Source organism: Acinonyx jubatus, chromosome C1, assembly GCF_027475565.1.
Source record: "Acinonyx jubatus isolate Ajub_Pintada_27869175 chromosome C1, VMU_Ajub_asm_v1.0, whole genome shotgun sequence".
NCBI classification, from domain to species: domain Eukaryota; kingdom Metazoa; phylum Chordata; class Mammalia; order Carnivora; family Felidae; genus Acinonyx; species Acinonyx jubatus.
In genome coordinates this window covers 36,688,666-36,708,765 of record NC_069381.1, presented here as the reverse complement: position 1 = coordinate 36,708,765, position 20,100 = coordinate 36,688,666, and the positions used below count along the sequence as shown (strand labels likewise).

The 20,100-nt window shown below is 46.1% G+C and overlaps 1 protein-coding gene across 4 annotated transcripts in view; it reads right to left on the bottom strand.

Annotated features, from left to right (window-relative positions):
* LOC106973462 (cytochrome P450 4B1) overlaps positions 1-20,100 on the bottom strand; it is a 60,607-nt gene that overhangs the window by 11,725 nt on the left and 28,782 nt on the right. For 2 of the 4 annotated variants that reach the window (XM_015070527.3, XM_053213716.1), the window contains exon 1: positions 7,585-7,807. The exons of the other annotated variants lie outside the window; for them this stretch is intronic. In XM_015070527.3, coding sequence (XP_014926013.1) covers positions 7,585-7,764 — 180 coding nt within the window. In that variant the 5' untranslated portion in view covers positions 7,765-7,807. Of the gene's footprint in view, positions 1-7,584; positions 7,808-20,100 lie in introns of those variants that run through there. 4 annotated transcript variants of the gene reach the window in all.

Below are 20,100 nucleotides of genomic sequence, written 5' to 3'. Positions count from 1 at the left end.
GGCTCTCACCTACTCCCATGACTCCTTTCCCATCTATTTGAGACTACAAAATTGACAGCTCATCCCAGCTTATCTTTCTCCTAATCTCCAGAAACATGACCAGCCATCCCCTGGAAATCTCTGCATGACACCCCCTAGGCCCTCAGACCCAGCATTTTCAAACATCAACACAATATCTGCCCTCTTCACATACCTAGGAATGGAATCACCATCTGCCCTGATACCAGCCAGAAACATGGAATGAAGTCCTCCCCCCTAATTCATAGTAATACAAAAGGGGATGCCCTATGGAGGTTGCCTTTCTCCCCTGCAGGTCCCCCAAGTGATTTTTCCCTGGAATCAATGAACCAGAACTAAGAGAGCCAGATATAGCAGTTCCTGGGAAACTCTCCAAATCTGGACCCCAAGGCTCCTGTGCCCAGACACTGGAAGGTGCTGTCAGCCTTAAGCCTTTTTGTCTTGGGTCTCAAATCCCCACATTTTTACACTTAGACACAGAAATTCATTCCTCCTGGTTACAGTCCAGTCTTGTGGCTCAAGGAGACCTTTTCTCTCTTTAGGTGACTTTTCTAAATTCGGTTCTTATCCAGCTGTATTAATGCCACAGTTTAACAAAGCTCCCCTTTTCCTAGTGCATACAGGGGACCTCACTGACACCATTACATCTGGCTGTGGAGGAGGCCTTACTGCCAGCTTCTGCCATGCCCTCAATGCCAGGACAGCCTGCTCTACCTCATACTCCTCCCCATGTCACTAATATGTCATTCCACTAACATCCGCTTGGATGGGAGCCTCAGCCCTGTCCTGCTCTTCCTGCCTCCTTTTTGGTCTCTGCCAATCTAGCCACCATCCCAAAGCCAGTGTTCACACAAATCTGAGCTCATCACTTCCTGACTTGAATCCCTTCAATGGTTCCCCATTGCGCTCAGAACAAAGCCTTTTGATGTGGCCTACAAGGTCCTATGTGATCTGCACCTGCCCTCTTCCGGCTTCATCCTCTTGCTTCTGTCCTCCCCCCTCAGAACTCCAGAAGTGAACAGCCATGAACATACTAGATCTAGAGAAAGAAGTATTTGTTGAACAAATTAATTTCCTACACACTCGATGCTCTTTCCAGCCGCTGTGCCCCTACACAGGTAGTGTCTTCCACCCTTCCTTCCTCACTTCCATAGGCTGCTGCATCTAGATCTTTCAGGACTCACTTCAGCATCCCCTGCCCAGGCTGGGCACTGTGTTGTGTTATCTGTCTCTCTTACAGACCAGGTCACTCTAAGGCTGGCTCTAATCTCATTGCTTTATCCTCTGCCCTCAGCAGAGGGCAAGGCCCAGAGTTGTTGATCAGATAACACCAGCTGTTTGAGAAAAGAAGAACCTTATCTGACTCCCAAAGACTGGGTTGATTTTGGAGAAAGGAAGAGGATGAAAGAAACCAATGCCTCAGTGTGTTTTGCAGCAAGAATCTCTCCACAGGGGTTTAACAGCTGACATCTGCCCAGCACTTTGCAAAGTATCTATCTATATTTTATCTTTTCTGATCCTCTACTAACCCAACAATGTAAAAATGCTTATCTCCATATTGTTGACAAGGAAAGGGAAGCACAGACAAGAAGCACAGTGAAGGCCCATCAACTGAATAAAAATGAGCCAGGGCCCCAGACTCCAGCCAGGGCCCTTCACTTCACAATACAAGGTCAGGGGCACTGCCCCAGTGATGAGCAAGGCCAGGGAGGAGGACTATGCAGTCCCAGGGGATCACTATTCCTGGGCTTGGAGCTGGCATTCTCCCCTCTTCCCCCTCACAACAGTCCAGATTCTCCAGCCCCTCCCAACCTCAGACCAACAACATGACATGGCACCTACTATGTGCAAGATCCTCTCTGGGCCCCAGAGTAGAAGAAGGGGGACCCTGGAAGAATAAGACATGATCCCACTTCAAGGGGACACACTGTGAGAATTGAATAGGATGATAGGCAGATGTGTCCAGGGCCTCTAGACTGTAATCAGAGATAAAAAAGGAAAAATTAAGGGGTGCCTGGGTGGCTCAGTTGGTTGGGCATCCGACTTTGGCTCAGGTCATTATGTCATGGTTTGTGAGTTCAAGCCCCACGTTGGACTCTGTGCTGACAGTTCAGACCCTAGAGCCTGCTTCAGATTCTGTATCTCCCTCTGTCTCTGCCCTACCCCCACTTGCGCTCTATGTCTCTCAAAAATGAATAAATGTTAAAAAAAATCTTAGGAGCACGTGGGTGGCTCAGTCAGTTAAGCGTCCAACTTCAGCTCAGGTCATGATTTCACAGCTTATGAGTTTGAGCCACGAATCGAATTTTTTAAAAAATTAAAAAAAAAACTTAAAAAATAAAATAAAGGGAGAAGTTAATCCTGATGGACAGTTCTGCCCCCACCTCCTGCCCTTCCTTTCCTACTTCCACAATCACTAGGCTAGGAATCAAACTTGCAGTCACTTTGTATGGAAAGATCATGTCCTGCATGAAAAGGCACAAGTCTTGCACCCAGCCTTGTCTCATTTCCTGAGCTACTATATGGACATAGGCAAATACCTCCCCTTTTCTGAACCTCAATTTCCTCATCTTGGTTTGAAAAAACATCCCTACACTTACCCTCCCATCCCTCAGGCTCACATGTGGATCCAACATAGCAGAGGTGCCAAACCCCAGAGGAATGTAGAGGTGTTAGGCCTGCCATGGTTCCCCAGGAAACCTTTGTAGGCCCAAAAGAACCTCCCCTCCAACACTTGTTCTTTCTTCCTGGTGCCAAGGCCCTCCAGATTCTTGTGTAAGAGCTAAGAAGCCAGAGCTAAGCTGTGCTCCAAGCCCTCTATACATCTCAAGGTGGGGGACAGGGGCATTTGGGGGAAGGAGGGCATCCAGCTCTGACATGAGATAGGGGAGCAAGTCCCTGGGCTAGGCAGGCCTACGGGCCTAGGGCAAGCCTAGCTTTGGTGGAGGCAAATAGAAGTGGAAGGAAGTGAGAGGCAAGGGATTGAAGGTCTCCCTAAATGCCTTTCACACTTCCATTAGGGTTGACCTTCCCATAACCTCCTTCTGTACTCAGCAAAGCCTCTCCTTAACCCACTGGTCTCACTACTTGTCTTCTCCATCACTGTCTCCTCTATCAAAACCCTCCCTGTTCCCCAACATTCACTGTTTGTTCATTCAATGATGTCCACTCTGTGCCAGGCTTTGTGATGGATCCTGAGGGTACAGAAATGAATCAGAGTAGATCTCCATCTTCCAGCAGTCATGGTCTGGTGGGCAAGATGAACAAGAAAACAGAAGACGACAACCCAATGGGACAATGATATAGAGATACAGAGCAATGATATAGAGATACAGAGCACACGCTGATGCAAAATCCTGTTTAGGCATCCCACTCAACCTGGGGCAAGAAAGGCCCTGGTGTCTGTTTTCCCTCTAGACAGCAGGCTCTTTGAGAGTAGGGCCTGGGTCTGATTCAGCTTCCCAACCTATCCTTTCCTTTCCTGGGTTTCTCCAGGATGTATGTAGGTTACTAAGCCATCCTGAGAGGGTAGTTATTTGTAGGGGAAAGGTTAAGTCTGGACAGTCCTTACCTGGAGGTCAAGCTCATTCCCAGAATCATGGAGGAGAGGCAATCCCTAACACAGTGAAAAGGAAATGGGTATTCAGGAGGCAGGAGCCTTAATCTCTGGCATTTATACCTGAGTTCCCAAACCTGGATACACAACAACAAACACTTGGAGAGGCTTTTAAATTCAGCCTCTTCTCCTAAATATATAAATTCCTACATATCGACAACAACTACAGCAAAACAACCAACCAACAAACAGACTACAATCCAATTTAAAAATGGGCAGAGGACCTGTGCAGACATTTTTCCAAAGAAAACATACAGATGGCCAACAGACACATGAAATGATGTTCAACAACACTCCTCATCAGGGAAATGCAAATCAAAATCACAATGAGAAATCACCTCACACCTCTCAGAATGGCTAATGTCAAAAGAGAGGAAATAGTAACTCTTGGCAAGGATGTAGAGAAAAGGGATCCCTCATGCACTGTTAGTGGGAACGTATGTTGGTACAGTCACTATGGAAAACAGTTTGGAGATTCCTTAAAAAAATAAAAATATAAGTACTGTACAATTTAGTAATTGCACTTCTGGATATTTACCAAAGGAAAACGAAAACACTAATTCAAAAAGATACATGACCCCAATGTTTATTGCAGCATTATTTACAATGGCCAGGACATAGAAGCAACCCAAGTGTCCATTAATAGATGAATGGATAAATAAGATATATATATATATATATATATATATATATATATATATATATCATGGAATATTACTCAGCCATAAAAAAGAATGAAATCTTGCCATTCATGACAATATGGATGGACTTAGAAAGTATTATGCTAAGTGAAATGAGTCAGAAAGAGATAAACACATACCATATGATTTCACCATTTGGAATCTAAAAAACAAAACAAACAAATGGCAACAAAAAGAGAAATTAACTCATAACAATAGAGAAAAAAATAATGGTTTCCAAAGGGAAGAGGAGTGAAGGGATGAGCAAAATAGGTGAGGGGCATTAAGAGGTACAAACTTCAGTTATAAAATAAGTAAATCATGGAATGAAAAGTACAGCATAGGGAATATACTCAATAATACTGTAATAACTTCATATGGTAAAAGATGGGAACTACACTTCTTTTTTTTAAATTTAACTTAATGAAGGAAATTCTGCCATATTCAACAACATGGATAAACCTGGTGAAAAAAAAAAAGTTTAATTAAGATAAATAAATACGCATCAAAATTGGCAAAGATGAAGTTAAGCTTTCACTTTTTGCAGATGACATGATATTATACATGGAAAATCCGATAGACTCCACCAAAAGTCTGCTAGAACTGATACATGAATTCAGCAAAGTCTCAGGATACAAAATCAATGTACAGAAATCAGTTGCATTCTTATACACTAACAATGAAGCAACAGAAAGACAAATAAAGAAACTGATCCCATTCATAATTGCACCAAGAAGCATAAAATACCTAGGAATACATCTAACCAAAGATGTACAAGATCTGTATGCTGAAAACTATAGAAAGCTTATGAAGGAAATTGAAGAAGATATAAAGAAATGGAAAGACATTCCCTGCTCATGGACTGGAAGAATAAATATTGTCAAAATGTCAATACTACCCAAAGCTATCTACACATTCAATGCAATCCCAATCAAAATTGCACCAGCATTTTTCTCGAAGCTAGAACAAGCAATCCTAAAATTTGTACGGAACCACAAAAGGCCCCGAATAGCCAAAGTAATTTTGAAAAAGAAGAAGACCAAAGCAGGAGGCATCACAATCCCAGACTTTAGCCTCTACTACAAAGCTGTAATCATCAAGATATCATGGTATTGGCACAAAAACAGACACATAGACCAATGGAATAGAATAGAAACCCCAGAACTAGACCCACAAAAGTATGGCCAACTCATCTTTGACAAAGCAGGAAAGAACATCCAATGGAAAAAAGACAGTCTCTTTAACAAATGGTGCTGGGAGAACTGGACAGCAACATGCAGAAGGATGAAACTAGACCACTTTCTTACACCATTTACAAAAACAAACTCAAAATGGATAAAGGACCTGAATGTGAGACAGGAAACCATCAAAACCCTAGAGGAGAAAGCAGGAAAAGACCTCTCTGACCTCAGCCACAGCAATTTCTTACTTGACACAACCCCAAAGGCAAGGGAATTAAAAGCAAAAATGAACTATTGGGACCTCATGAAGATAAAAAGCTTCTGCACAGCAAAGGAAACAATCACCCAAACTAAAAGGCAACCAACGGAATGGGAAAAGATATTTGCAAATGGCATATCGGACAAAGGGCTAGTATCCAAAATCTATAAAGAGCTCACCAAACTCCACATCCGAAAAACAAATAATCCAGTGAAGAAATGGGCAGAAAACATGAATAGACACTTCTCTAAAGAAGACATCCAGATGGCCAACAAGCACATGAAAAGATGCTCAACGTCGCTCTTCATCAGGGAAGTACAAATCAAAACCACACTCAGATATCACCTCACGCCAGTATAGATGCTGGAGAGGATGTGGAGAAATGGGAACCCTCCTGCACTGTTCATGGGAATGCAAACTGGTACAGCTGCTCTGGAAAACAGTATGGAGGTTCCTCAAAAAATCAAAAATAGACCTACCCTATGACCCAGCAATAGCACTGCTAGGAATTTACTCAAGTGCATAGAGGCACTTGTACCCCAATGTTTATAGCAGCACTCTCAACAATAGCCAAATTATGGAAAGAGCCTAAATGTCCATCAACTGACGAGTGGATAAAGAAATTGTAGTTTATATACACAATGGAATACTACGTGGCAATGAGAAAGAATGAAATATGGCCTTTTGTAGCAACGTGGATGGAACTGGAGAGTGCTATGCTAAGTGAAATAAGTCATACAGAGAAAGAGAGATACCATATGTGTTCACTCTTATGTGGATCCTGAGAAACTTAACAGAAGTCCATGGGGGAGGGGAAGGAAAAAAAAAAGAGGTTAGAGAGGGAGAGAGCCAAAGCATAAGAGACTTAAAAACTGAGAACAAACTAAGGGTAGATGGGGGGTGGGAGGGAGGGGAGAGTGGGTGATGGGTATTGAAGAGGGCACCTTTTGGGATGAGCACTGGGTATTGTATGGAAACCAATTTGACAATAAATTTCATATTAAGAAAATTAAAAATGGAAAAAATAATAAAAAAATAAAATTAAATAAATTCAGACCACCAGTTCAAATATGCTAATTAGGCTCTCCAGAGACTGGGGGCCAAGGAATCTGCTTCTCCCAGTTGATTCTAATGCAGGTGTCCCTTGCCCTATGTTCAGAAAACTCTGGTCTCAATCTGATGAAGGCAGGGAATGTTCCTAACAATAGGTGCTAAGGTGGTCCCCAGCACCCTGAGGTAACTGGGGAGGACAAGCCAGGATTTGGACCCAGGAAGATGCCATGGCTCCAAGTTAGCCCATAGACATGACAGAGAGAACCCCATCTTTGGGTGCACCAATCACTTAGATGCTCCAGGGTAGAGGGGTCTCTCCAGGATTGCTCCAGGAGATGCTCTCTAGAAGCAACAGACTCATCTCTGCTTTCACTTTTAATTTCTTAAAAATGGAAATCTTTACACTGCACAGAACAAAGAGGATGGTGCTTAAGCTCTAAACAAGATAGCCTACTTCTTCTGGACTTTGTAGGTGGTTTTCCCCAATGCTATCACTGAGCCCTTAGCAGAGTTTTACCAGAATCTTGAGCCTGAGAATGATGAGGAGTCTGTGGCCCATTTGGGTTCCAACACTGAAGTGTTCCCACTCCCAAGGCTGGGTCAGAAGGCAGAGGTGACAGGAGGAGTCAGTGGGGAAGCTGAATGGAAACCGTGGCTCCAAGGACATTAACCCCCTGCCCAAGCATAGGGGCTCCCTCCATAGCCGCTGGGGGGTTAGGCTGTATTCTCTGAAGGAAAGGAGGCTGTTTCCTTTTTCCAACCTGTCACCCCACGTACCTCGAGGGCATGCCCAAAGAGCCAGTGGGTGGGGGGTCCTGGGAAACTATCCATAGCCCTGGCCAGCATCCTCCTCCGCAGCAGCAGATGAATGAGCTTGAGGAAGCCTAAGACCAAGATCAATCCAGATGCCCACAGGCCCAGGTGGGAGAGATTCAAGGAGAGCAAGACGGAAAGCATGGCTACAGCTACAGTCACCAAGGCTCTGGCCTCCTTCCTGCAACCCTGGGGTTCCCTTATACTGCGCACATGGCACCCTGCCAGCCCCCACCCCCAGCCACACCCTACAGCCAACAGCAGCACAGGCTGGGCTGAGCTCCAAAGGGCAGAGACAGCAGCCCCAGAAGTCACAGGCAACAGAGAGACAGCCTGGCTGACTCCTCCCAAAACTCAGCTGAAGAGAAACCAGGCAATGTGTATACCTCCTTGGCTTCTTGGAGGAGAAAACAAAAGGCAATTCTGGGTATAATCATCAGCATAATAATGACTTCTTTTCACACAAGCACTTTGTATGTTTTGGGAATTTTCTATACACTATCTCATTTAACCCAAACAAGGAGGTCATAGTTACTCACTCTTTATACGCATTTGCCAGATAATGAAACTAAGGTTCAGCTTGCTTGTGCTTTCTCACAAGAAAGCTTCACTGTCTTCTTCAGGATGGACCTCTGGGAGGCCTTGCATTCATGCCAGGCTCATAATGCTTTGAGTCTTTTTTTTTTTTTTTTGTGAGGGATCTTCAGGAACAAGGTTCTAGCCCCAGAAGGGAGATCCTAGGTCAGAAAAAGGCCAACTCTACTCCCAAGATCCTAGTACAAACTTGACACTTAAGACCATAGAGTATTACACTTCGAGGGCAATGAGGAAGGTCATGAAATCTAATTACTCCTGGATTGATGGACCAAGTCTCTTAGGACCAGAGAGGGGCAGGGAATTGTCCAAGGTCTCACAGTAAGGCAATGGCAACTCTCAGTTCCCGAGGCCAGGGTTCTGTTGAAGAACAAGCTTGTCCCAGGCCCCAGACTTGCATGTGGAGAGTCTGCTGTTTCTCCCTCCACTCTAGGGTTGGAATACTCAGTATCCCCGTGCAGATGTTTCAGATGAAGAGACTTGCATCAGGCTCCTTTCAGAGGGGTAGGCAATGTTAAGAAATCAAACAAGGTATAAAGTGGCAGCCAGAGACTAGCAACAATGGAAACCTAAAGGCTGGAGAATACCATTCCCAGGTTTTTGGGCTGAACGAAGGGGAAGAAATAGCATACTGGAGCCTCATAGAGGTAGCTATTGAATGGGGCTGAAACAGGAAAATGTGTAGTCAAAGGTGTGTTCTAGGAAGATTTCTCCCTCTGTGTATGTGCAGTGGTTCTGAGCTGGACTGGGGTAGGAGGAGCCTGGAGTCCGGGTTCGCAATCAGGAAGAGGAAGTCAGAGAGAAGACCAGCAGGATGGATGTTTCCTAGGCCTCAGAGGTCCTATATACCTTGTCCTGCCACAAACATGGGCCAATTTATCACTCTCTACTCCCTGGCTGAAATCTAGCAACCACTCACACTTCTAGAGCCAAAGACAAGCCATCATGTGGCCACCACATGGAGACTGGGCAGTAGTCAACTCCTGACCCTACCAGCTATGCTTCCAGATGCCTTGGCAGTGTGATTCTTGGAAGTCAAAATATGCCTCCCTGGAACTTCCACCCACTGGCCCTCGAGGGCCCAGTAGAAAACTTTAGCTGTAAGGAAAAATGTGGTGAGAACCCTCTATCCAAGCATGCACATGTTAAGGAGACGGAAACAATGAGACTCTGCCTTTATCCAAATGCTCCCCAATAGCCCTTCCTTCCATACCTGTCCTCTACCTCAGAAACACCAGTTAGAGCCAGTCTTCTAAATCTGCCAACTTAGCCTGCAGCTCTTCCCTGATTTCTTCACTTTCTCCTTTGCAGCAGCTGAGGGCTTGGCTTCTCCTGAAATCTTCCCATTCTGCTGCAAGCCTGAAGACCGAGCTTGTCTCTTCCCTCACTTTGCTTGGCTGAGCCGGGACAGACAAGCCATAAGCATTCAGTGAATGCATGATCAGGTGTATAAATGAAAGAATGGACTACCTTGAGGGTTCAGTAGGTGCTGAGTTTTGTGGAAGTTGAGAGAACACTGGCAATGTGCGCTCACTGCACCACCCTGCTACCAGCCACTCCATAAACCTTCAAGGGAGGCTCCTCTCTGCTTCCCCAGCACCAGCACAAAGTGGCACTTAATAAATACTTGTTTGTTGAATGGATGCTGCAAGGATTGGCTGCTATGGTAGGGGATGTGGGGAGGAGAAGGAGAGTAAAGGTTAACTGGCCAGTGCAAAATATATGGGAAATGCCCTACTGGCGCCCTTCTGGATGATGCTGTTGGCACCCCCTGTGGGCAGGTCCCAGCAGCTGCTGTTTGATAGGGGGACCAAAACTCACCACCAACCTCCACCTGACCTCTACCTCAATTTCCCAGAGATGTCAGGCCAACTGAGGGAGTGGCGAGTATAAAACTCCTTGACAGGGGAGAGGTGAGGTCAGATTACATTCAGGAAAAGAGTTGTGTCTAAAACACTCTTTCTCCATCTTCGCTGCACATCGGAATCACCTGGAGAGCTTTAAAAAAGCCCAATGCTCTCGACATATCCCCATCCTCTCTGCTTGCCCACATCTGTCTCTCCTGGTTACACAGCCTTCTACACAGAGTTGGGGTGAGGACGCTGAGAGCCTGGCAATGCTCTGGACCCACTGTGAGTTCAGTGAACAGGTTAGGATATTTTTCATTGCTACAGTCATTTCCCAAAGCGAGTCCAGAGTTGGGGAGGGGAAGCAAGGAAGATGGTTCCCTGTCCTGGCATCTGGGACTTCCTGATTTTTATGATCTGCCTGCCTCCTTCCACCTAGATTTGTATTTGCTCATGAGCAATCCTGACTTGCTTTGGCTGAGTACTGAGCTGAGAATTGGCTGAGTTAAAACGAAAACCACAGGATCATAATGGAGCCACTTAAGGTAGGGTCCCATGTCAGTAAACTAAGATTTAATACCTAACCTAACTGCAGTTTCCAACCCTCTCAGCTGCATTGGGATTTCCTAGAGGCAACCCTCTCAGGGACCCTTTCCCCCTTAGGAGGGCCACCTTGCCTAAACAATGCATTCCATGCTAACCATTTTTTGTGTGTGTGCCTTCTCTCTGTCTTTAAAAACTTTTCCTTTCCTGCAGCTCATTGGAGCTACCCTCTGCTTGCTGGATGGGATGCTGCCTGATTCATGAATCATTTATCTTAATTTGTTTAAGTTTATTTATTTATTTTGAGAGAGCATGATCACGTGGGCAGGGAATGGGCAGGGAGAAAGGGAGAGAGAGAGAATCCCAACCAGGCTCCACACTGATAGTGTGGGGCCTGAACTCACAAATTGTAAGATCATTCATGGCCTGAGCAGAAATCAAGAGTCAGACACTTAACCAACTGAGCCACCCAGGCTCTCCACATAAATCATTTAATAAAGCAAATTACATCTTCAAATTGACTCAGCTGAATTTTGTTTATTAACAGGATGCTGGTCCTAAAAGCATGGGATGTAGGGGAGGGGAGTGTGGAGGGTATAGATGGAGCAGGGGGCAGGAGGGAAGTTGTTTTCTCTGCAGCCTCTGTCCTGAGCTGAGGCTCTGGAGAGTATAGGGGACTTCTTCCAATGTGCTTCTGATCACAAGAGGAGCTTTGCCATGAGGACTGCTAACTAAGGGCCTTTGTCTCAAAATCCCTGCCCTTTGGGGGAAACCAGAGCCCAGCCCTTCTAGCTGGAATGGTGTAGTGCTTTAGGTTGCAGGTAACACTGTGAACTGTGTAACAATCTGATGGAAGTTACTGACAGATATGTGCCTGGGAAGGACAGGTGCAGTCATGGCAAATGGGAGGAGAAAAGGAGGTGAGGGAACAGAATGTTCAAAACTCAGCAGACCTGAGTTACAATAAGTGAACAAAGACATGTCAGTGCTCATGAAGATACACATCAAAGCGGAGACTGCTTCTACTTGCGTATAAGAGGGAAGGAGCGCAAGGTGGCACCATGTTTGTATCAGCCATCAAATCACCCATTCATTCATCAACACATATATATTGAGTGCCTACCATAAGCCAGATATTATCTTGGATACCTGAAATAAGGTGATAGACAAAACAGAGAGTTCACATTCTAACACCGTTCTGCCAAAAACAGATTTCTCCCTGTATTCCCAGGAGCTGAGGTCCAGAATTCAGGTGTTCCCCTGCCTGCCAGGTGACCGCCCCTTTCCCTGAGAAGATCACTTCTATATAAGCCCAGTAACATTAAGACATTTGGAGGAGTGAGGAGTCAGGAAATACAGGTTTTGGTTTCAAGTCTTGGGGCTCAGTGGGTGACCTCTGGTGAAACCCTGCTGCTCTCAGTGCCTCAATTTGTCCCATGTCAGTGGATCAGATGGTGTCTGGGGGGTATTGGGGCTGTGGTGAGGATCCTGAGAGCCCTGCAATGCTCTATGCTCTCCAGCATACAAACTATAGTACATTGGCCCTGGCAGAATTTTTGTCCCATTTTACATCCTCTGTTCCCACCTTTTGGCTCTGATCATTTCTGCAGCAGCCAGTTGGCATGCAGGTGTAACCTGTTGGCACCTTACCTCACTTCACGTCTCTTGTTTCTGCCCTAGGACTGCCCTGCTGCTAGTAGGGCCAGAGAACTACCACCTCTGAGGCAAGCTTTGACCAATGAAGTACGGGAGCTAGTGAGTAAATAGTCTCCTCTCCCATGCCCTGGACAATTTTGAGGTGCATTCTATACAGTTCCTCAGAGGCTCCCCTAGCAGGACTGAGCTGGTTACCTCCAGTGGCAACCAGTTCAATAACACAAGTTAGATCAGCTTTGTCTCCTCCCCTGTTTACTTGTCCCAGGCAGGCCCCTCCTATTTTCTGGGATCAGCTACCTGCAAATGAGCCTTTCCTGCAAGTCCTACACTTTGGGGAAACCCAAGCTAAGCCATATGGCTATATGACTCATGGTGATATGACTCTGTGTGGATGGAGGGTGCTGGAGTGACAGCGGTCAGAAGGCAGGGGGTGGGGCTTACATGTGGATGCTACATGTTGTGCTAATGCCATCTTTTTAAAAATTTTTTGTGTTTTATTTATTTTTGAGAGAGAGACAGAGCATGAATGGGGGAGGGTCAGAGAGAGAGGGAGACACAGAATCTGAAGCAAGCTCCAGGCTCTGAGCTGTCAACACAGAGCCCAACACAGGGCTCAAACCCATGGACCGTGAAATTATGACCTGAGTCAAAGTCGGATACTTAATCAACTGAGCCAGCCAGGCGCCCCTGTGCTAACATCAGCTTATTGCACAGATTAGTGCAGTAGACTCTGAGTCTGAAGAATCGTGAAGCTTAGCAACCCCCATGTGAATACCCTGTTTCCCAGGTACCAAGAAAAAATGATACAGGTATTTCTCAATCGCTGCAGAACCCACAGGGAGAAGACGTGTATTTGGCACATCAGGGGAAACTCTATCTGACATTCTTAAAGGACCTTTGTCCTTGCCTCTCTCCTTCCCTTTCTCTTCTTTCTTCTTTTTCCCCTCTCTCTTGCTAAAAGATAAACTGAGGCATATGAAAAATGTTAAAAGAGTTTATTTGAGCAAAAACTGATTTGAATGGGGCAGCAAACCATTTAGCAGATGGAAAGGAGCCCCAAGGAGCTGTACAAAATGGAAGACTTTTATAAGTAGAAGGGGGCAGGACAAGGAAGTTATGAGCAAAGAGCGGGCTGTTTCTGGCAAGGCCACTTTCCTTTAGGAGACAGCAGGGGTCTCTCTGGAAGATTACCTCATTAGTGCTGGCCAGGTGATTCCATAAGATTCCACTCCTGGGAGAGGTTGAAACTGAATTAAATCAGGCATTAAATCTCAGTTTGGTGATGTTGGCTCAGCACAAATGACTCCATTTTGGACCTGTTGTCCCTTTTTTAAAACTCTCTCACCAGAGATGATGACTCAATACGTTCCCTGATTGGTCCCCCTGGGGGACAGATAGATGAGTTGGCAGTGTAAGCTCAGAGAAACAGGGCTTCTGTTCCCCACTGGAGGAACCCAGGTAAAAGGGTGTATTTCCGCATGGGTGTGGCCTCTGGTATATGGACCCTTACATCCCTCCCCTCATGCCCTGTTCAGCTCTACCCCACTTGGTATTTCCTAGATATAAACTTCCAATAGTTTCTGCCCTCAGGGGCCTGGCTGGGGGAGCCAGGAAAAAGCCAAACCCTTACCCTGGCATTCAGGCCACTCCCCATCTAAGCCTTGCCTGGCTTCCACCACCTCCTCCTCAGATAAACAAGCTGCCTGGGACAGCCAGGAACCTTCTCACCTAGGGTTTCTGAGTGGCCTGAGGCACACATCCAAGTAAGTCTCTTAACCTCTCCAGCTCTCTGGTTGCTAATCCTGTAGAACAGAGGTTGTAACAGTATATACCTCATAAGATTGTTCAGAGGATTAAAGGAGATAAAGTGTATAAAACACACAATTCCCACACTGAGTGCTCAGTAAATTTAAGCTTAAAATTCTTCCAATTGTTTTTGGATGGGTATAATCAATGAAAGGAGAATGGGTGAGACAACCTCTAGCTTTGTCTTTGGAACTGCTTGTCCCACTGAGATAGACTTGCTTCAGAGCAATGCCAACCACCCTGGCTGGTGTTTAGGCCCAAGCATGTACAAGTTGAGGGAGACAGCTCAAGCTATGGAATGTTGGCAGTGTAGGGTAGGATCAGGAGGCCTGGAAGCCAGCTATGTTCCATTCAGGCACTACGCAGCAAGACAAGCCAGGATTCTGCCTCTGGAGTGGCCTGAGGGCCTTTGACTGAGAGTGCAGGATCAGGTCCCTGGAATAATGGATTTGGGGTGTGTTGGACAGTCTACTGGGCTGGGAAGCTGAATTCCAGGTCAATCTCTGCCATGGACTTGCCGTATAATCCTGAGTAAGTATGTTCCTTCTCAAGTCTTCAATCTGCCCATGTGTTCAATGGGAGGGTTGGACAAGGTCCCATCTTGCTCTAAGACATTTTATCTGAAAGAGTCTGACACCCAAAAAAGAGAACATACCTAGTCCCAAATCACGGATGAGTCTGAACGCAGCTGGGAGAATTCTAGAATTAGAAGAAATGGCATGGAAGAGAGACCATTTGAGTAAATAACAAGGAGGAACTTTAAGAAGTAATGAAAGACATAATCCTTAGAATCAAGAATTTTAATAAATTCTAAGTGGGATAGATGAAGAAAAAAACCCACACCTCAACACATCACAGTGAGTCTGAAGACGGTATTCTCCATCTTCTGTGCTTTATTGTTGCTATTGAAAAGAAAGTCATTAGTCTAATTTCCTTCCTTTATTGCTAATTACCTTCTATCTTTGCAGTTCTGCAAAGTGTAAGAGAGAATAACCATCAACCTAGATGTGAATACCCAGAGAAACTATCTTTCAAAAATGAAGAGGAAATAAAGACATTTTCAGATAAAAAAGAGAATATACCTGAAAACTAAGGAAAGTAGATCCCAGATGGAAAGTCTGAGTTGTAGTAGAAAGTAGAGAAAGTGGCAAATCAATGGGTAAATATAAAAAGACACTGACTGTATAAAACAACAGCAATAGTGTCTCATGGAATGTTAAAAAGAGAGAGAGAGAGAGAGAGAGAGAGATTACCAAATAAACTGATAGTAATAATAAAAGATAGAGGAGGAAGGAGTAAAGTGTCCAAAGGTCCTTGGATTATTCAGAAGGAGATAAAGTATTAATTTTACTTTAACTTTAAACTTTGATATGTAAAGTTTGATATGCTAAAGTTTCTAGGTAGCCACTTAAGGATATATTTCAACAACTTTTATAGGGCACCTGGGTGGCTCAGTTGGTTGGCCATCCAACTTCGGTTCAGGTCATGGTCTTGGGGTTCCTGAGTTCGAGCCCCACATTGGGCTCTCTCTCTGCCCCACCCCCATTCTCCCTCCCTTTCTCTCCCTCTCTTTCTGCCCCTCTCCCACTCACACACACACACACTCTCTCTCTCTCTCTCAAAAAGAAATAAACATTTAAAAAAAAAGAATATATTTCAACAACTTTTAAACATGGTAGAAAATGGAGTGAGAGAAAATGTTTAGTCAATCCAAAAGAAAGCAAGAAATACAGAAAAAATGCGGAATGCCATCTTCAATAAGAAATAGAAAAAAGAAAGCACAAAACAAAATGGACAGAGGAAGGGGAAGTTTTGCACCCAGCTGAGGCAGGGAGGCTGGGGAAGTCTGCAAATGGTACTGAGGGCACTTTCCTGACTTTGACCCCCAACCTTCAATAACCTACAAGAGGCTCCCACCTAGTGTCCTTCAGAAATACCATTTAAGTAAAAACAACGCACTTGTTATGTAAATGCAAAAAAGCAGTGCTCCAGATATTCCCTACTCCTCCTCCAAAACATACCTCCCATTCCAGTTGAGGGTTCCTGTGCAGATTAGATGTTTAATTTGCACATGCAAAGATAGAAGGTGCTCCGGTCAATTTCATGGGCCTTTTATTGGGATTCTCCTGAGCACAGGAAGGACTGACCCAACCATTGGGGCGCATCAAAAATGTAAGAGGCTTAGGGGCACCTGTCTGGCTCAGTTGGTGGAGCATATGACTTCTGCTCTCAACGTTGTGAGTTGGATCCACGTTGGGGGTAGAGATTACTCAAAAATAAAATATTTAAAAAATACTTATAAGAGGCTTGGTATTAGACTCAAATGGGGGTGGAGTGGGATTCCTGGACATGCCTTGCAGCCTGGAGATAGGAAAAGGACAGGAGAACAGGAGCTCACAGTTACAGAACACTTACCATGCCAGGCCCATTATACAATCAGCCTGCCAGGCAGGCACACCTGAGCTTTGAGATAGTAAACTCCCCATCACTCTGAAGTAAGTGAGCAGGGCTAGGGTTGCAGTCAGTGAGAGAGAGGAAGAGGGGCTGATTCAATGCCCACAGAAACTCCTTTCTCCCTAGCTCAGAGAACAGGGCTCCACTTGAGCAAAGCAGGCCTTTTGATGGCCCATTCTCTGGGGACAATCGATGGGCTGGGGCAGGTACAGGTCAGGGCAAGTGATCAAGTTACCTGGCTATCCTGTGGGTCCTGCACCCGCCCTGTGACAGCTCAAGCAATTAGGCAGAATTTAGGGTTAGGACAGTGTCCAAAATCTCTGAGAGCTGGCTAAGTACCTTTGTCTCTTTGTGCAGCCTACAGCCCTGCCCTGGGAATGGCTCCCTTTACTGTGATCAGGAAACATTTCCTGGTCCTCAGGCCTGCTGAGGGGGAGCTGAGCAGATTTAGAAAAAGGGCTGGGCTCAGAGAAAAGTCCTGCTGGTTTGAGCAGGAATGGGTAGGGGTGTACTCTGGTGACCTGGGCCAAAGCCATGGCAGAGGAACAACTCTGGGGCCAGAAACAGAACACAGTGGATGGAGGAGTGAGTGGGGAGTAAAGAATGTAGGCAGTGAGGGACACGGATCAACTGAGCAGGGCTCAAAAGAGGAGAGGAGCACCAAAGTGTGCTTTACTTTAAAGGTGGAGAGACCGGAGCATTTTTTAATGTTGAAGGGAGGATTCTTTTAATGCTGAAGGGAGGATTTTTTTTAATGCTGGGAGAGAACAAGGTTGAAAATGCAGGGCACGGGGATAAGAGATGGACCCAGGCCCCAAGCAGGCAGGAAGACACGACCACTCCAAATGGAGAAGGTGCAAGAGAGTGGGGTGGGCTGAAGGGATGAAGGTGAGGTTCTCAGGGGATCAAAAAGGATGCTGGATCCTTCTCAGGGCAGAAGCCAGGTTCAGGCAGAAGGGAGGGTACCCTGAGTAGAAGACATGAATAGGAAATGGTGGCCACCCAGAGAAGCTCAGGGACAGTGTCAGAGAAAGGACATAGAACAGAGCGTGAGCTGGGGCACACCATACTGAAGGCAGATAAAGGATAACAGAACCTGCCTGGAGCGGAGGTGCACAGAGTCTATGAGGGCTATGGCAGCCCTGGATAGAGAGCTTAGCCCAGTGTCAGTGATAATGGGCTCTGAGCACCTGCCCACAGTACCCCAACTGGTTCCTCCTCAGGGACTGTTCTTTATCCTTCAAGACCGGCCTGGGGCCTTCCCCAGTCCCTGCCACCCAGCCAGAGTGAACACCTCCATCCTGAGAGCCCCCGCAGGCCTCTCTTGAGAATTGCAACCCCTGAAATAGTGCCAGGAGCACCCAGATCTTTAGGTATGTTGCTTTTATTTTCCCTTTAACCCTTATAACACACTGTCCATAAGCAGGAATTACCATCCCTATTTTACTGAAGGGAGGACTGAGGTTAAGAGAGAGCAAGACAGTTGCCCAAGATGTCTCAGCCAGGACTTGGCCAGGTCAGTCTGACCACAAAGCCCAGCCTCTCCACTTTGCCATGATTTCCCTGCTCTGAACTGTGGGCTCCAGAGGGCAGGAATGGGGGCAGCAGACCCAGCATGGTACTTGGGAATATTTGTTAAGATGACACCAGAGACAGATCATCTAGTGTGACCTTTCAGATGGATAAGGAAATTGAGGCTCAGTAGAGGAAGAGGGACTCATCAGGGTTGCCTGGCAAATTGGTCCCAGTGCTGGCTTAGGGCACAGATCTTCTGACTCTGAAGCCAGAGGCAGGCCTAGAGAACCCAGAATAATGTTTGGCTCCTTTCCCTGGCACCACACTCTCACTTGTAGCTAATTATTTGCCTGCTAATCCCATTGTAAACTAGGTCAGAAACAGAGTCTCCTCTGACTCTCTTCCAGAGTCTTCTGGGACTTTGGAAGGCTGCCCACCAATCTCCATGCTTCTTCTAACAAAGGAAGCCATTCCAAGAAACAATGCAGCCATCTTGCCCAAGAAATCTGGGCTGGGAGCTGAGTCCACAGGCCAAGGGTTAGGCTGGGTCCTCCTTGGAAACACGAGAGAAGTCACAGATCAGAAACATCTGTGGGAAGGGGCCCAGATGTGATTTGGAGAAGTGGCTACAGAGCCGACGTCTGTGTAAGAGGTAGCCACCCAGAAAGGAGTGTGGGAAGGGCACTTCAGGTGGAGGGAACAGCAAGAACAAAGGTGGTAGAAAAGTGAAAGATGAAAAGGACATCACAAGTTCAGGATGGCTGTAATGAAGGTGCCATGAGACATAGGGTTCAGGAGTAATAGGGGAGGAGATAGTGTACAGGGCTGAGTGAAGCCAGAAATCCTCCCCATACAAGGAAGAGAATGGCACTGGGCACTTCAGGTGAGAACAGAATGAGCAAATACCACAAGAGGGAACAAAGAGAAAACTATTTGAATCATGGCACTACTCAGTCTAGAAGCTACCAATGGGATCACACCTCTCACCCTCAGGATGGAAGTCAAATCCTTTGCCACCCAGGCCCTGGTACAAGCAGATTCCTGCAGGTTACCCGATGTCCCCTCCTCACCTGCTGTTCCCTCCTCATCTCCTGCTCCTTATGCCCAGGACAAGCTGTGCAGTTCTGTTCATGCTGTTGCCTCTGCCTGGAATACTCTCACAAGCTCAAATGTCACTTCCTCCATGAAGCCCTCCATGGCCTACACTTGCAACTGGATACTCCCTGCTCTCTGCCCCAACATACCCCAGTGCTGGCCTCCACCACATCTCTGGTTACACACCACAGCTCAGTTTTATAATTATATAACAGGCGCCCCAAATTATATAACAGGGAAGAGAAAAGTGTTATTTTTAAAAGGCATCTGCAATCTGGGCCAATTGGCTTAGGAAGGAAGAAGGTAGATCTGTTCTTAGGGTAAAAAAATGTTCTTCTAGTTGGAGAATGGCCCTAAGAGGGCACTTTTGATGAAATGCCCTGCCCATAGGTTAGATGTGAGCTGAGTGGAGAGAGTTTAAGTTGTTCTGTGAGAAGTTTCCTACCCAGGGTTCTGCTATCTGTGTGCCTCTTTCCCTGCCCCTTCCGGTCCCCACCCAGGCAGCTAGGTAGGCCCAGGCTCTTTGCAATCAGAGTTAAGTTCTTGATTTGGAGATTCAAATGCTGAGACCTTGAATTCCAAAAACCTAGGCTTTGAACTTCAAAAGCCTAAGCCCTGAAGGATTTGGAGCATCAACTCTGTAACGTATAGTAGATCTGGAGAAGTACATGCTCAGTCAGGGCCACATTCCTGCAGGTGAGACCAGAACTGAATTCAAGTGGGGCAGTAGGGAGAGAGGAAAGGCTGGGATGAAGAAGAGATGAGACACTGACAAGTCCCTGAGAAAGGTCTTTGCATTGCATATGTGAGAACTCTGTGGAGATAAGAGACACGTGTAACACCTGGGGCAAGCCCAGGAACACAGCAAAGCTGAGTAGTGGCTTTGGAAAAGCGGCAAAGAAGGGGGTGGCATGGTGCCTCTGGGCTCACAGCTCTTAACTTCACTGCATGGGAGCAAATGAGGTTTCCG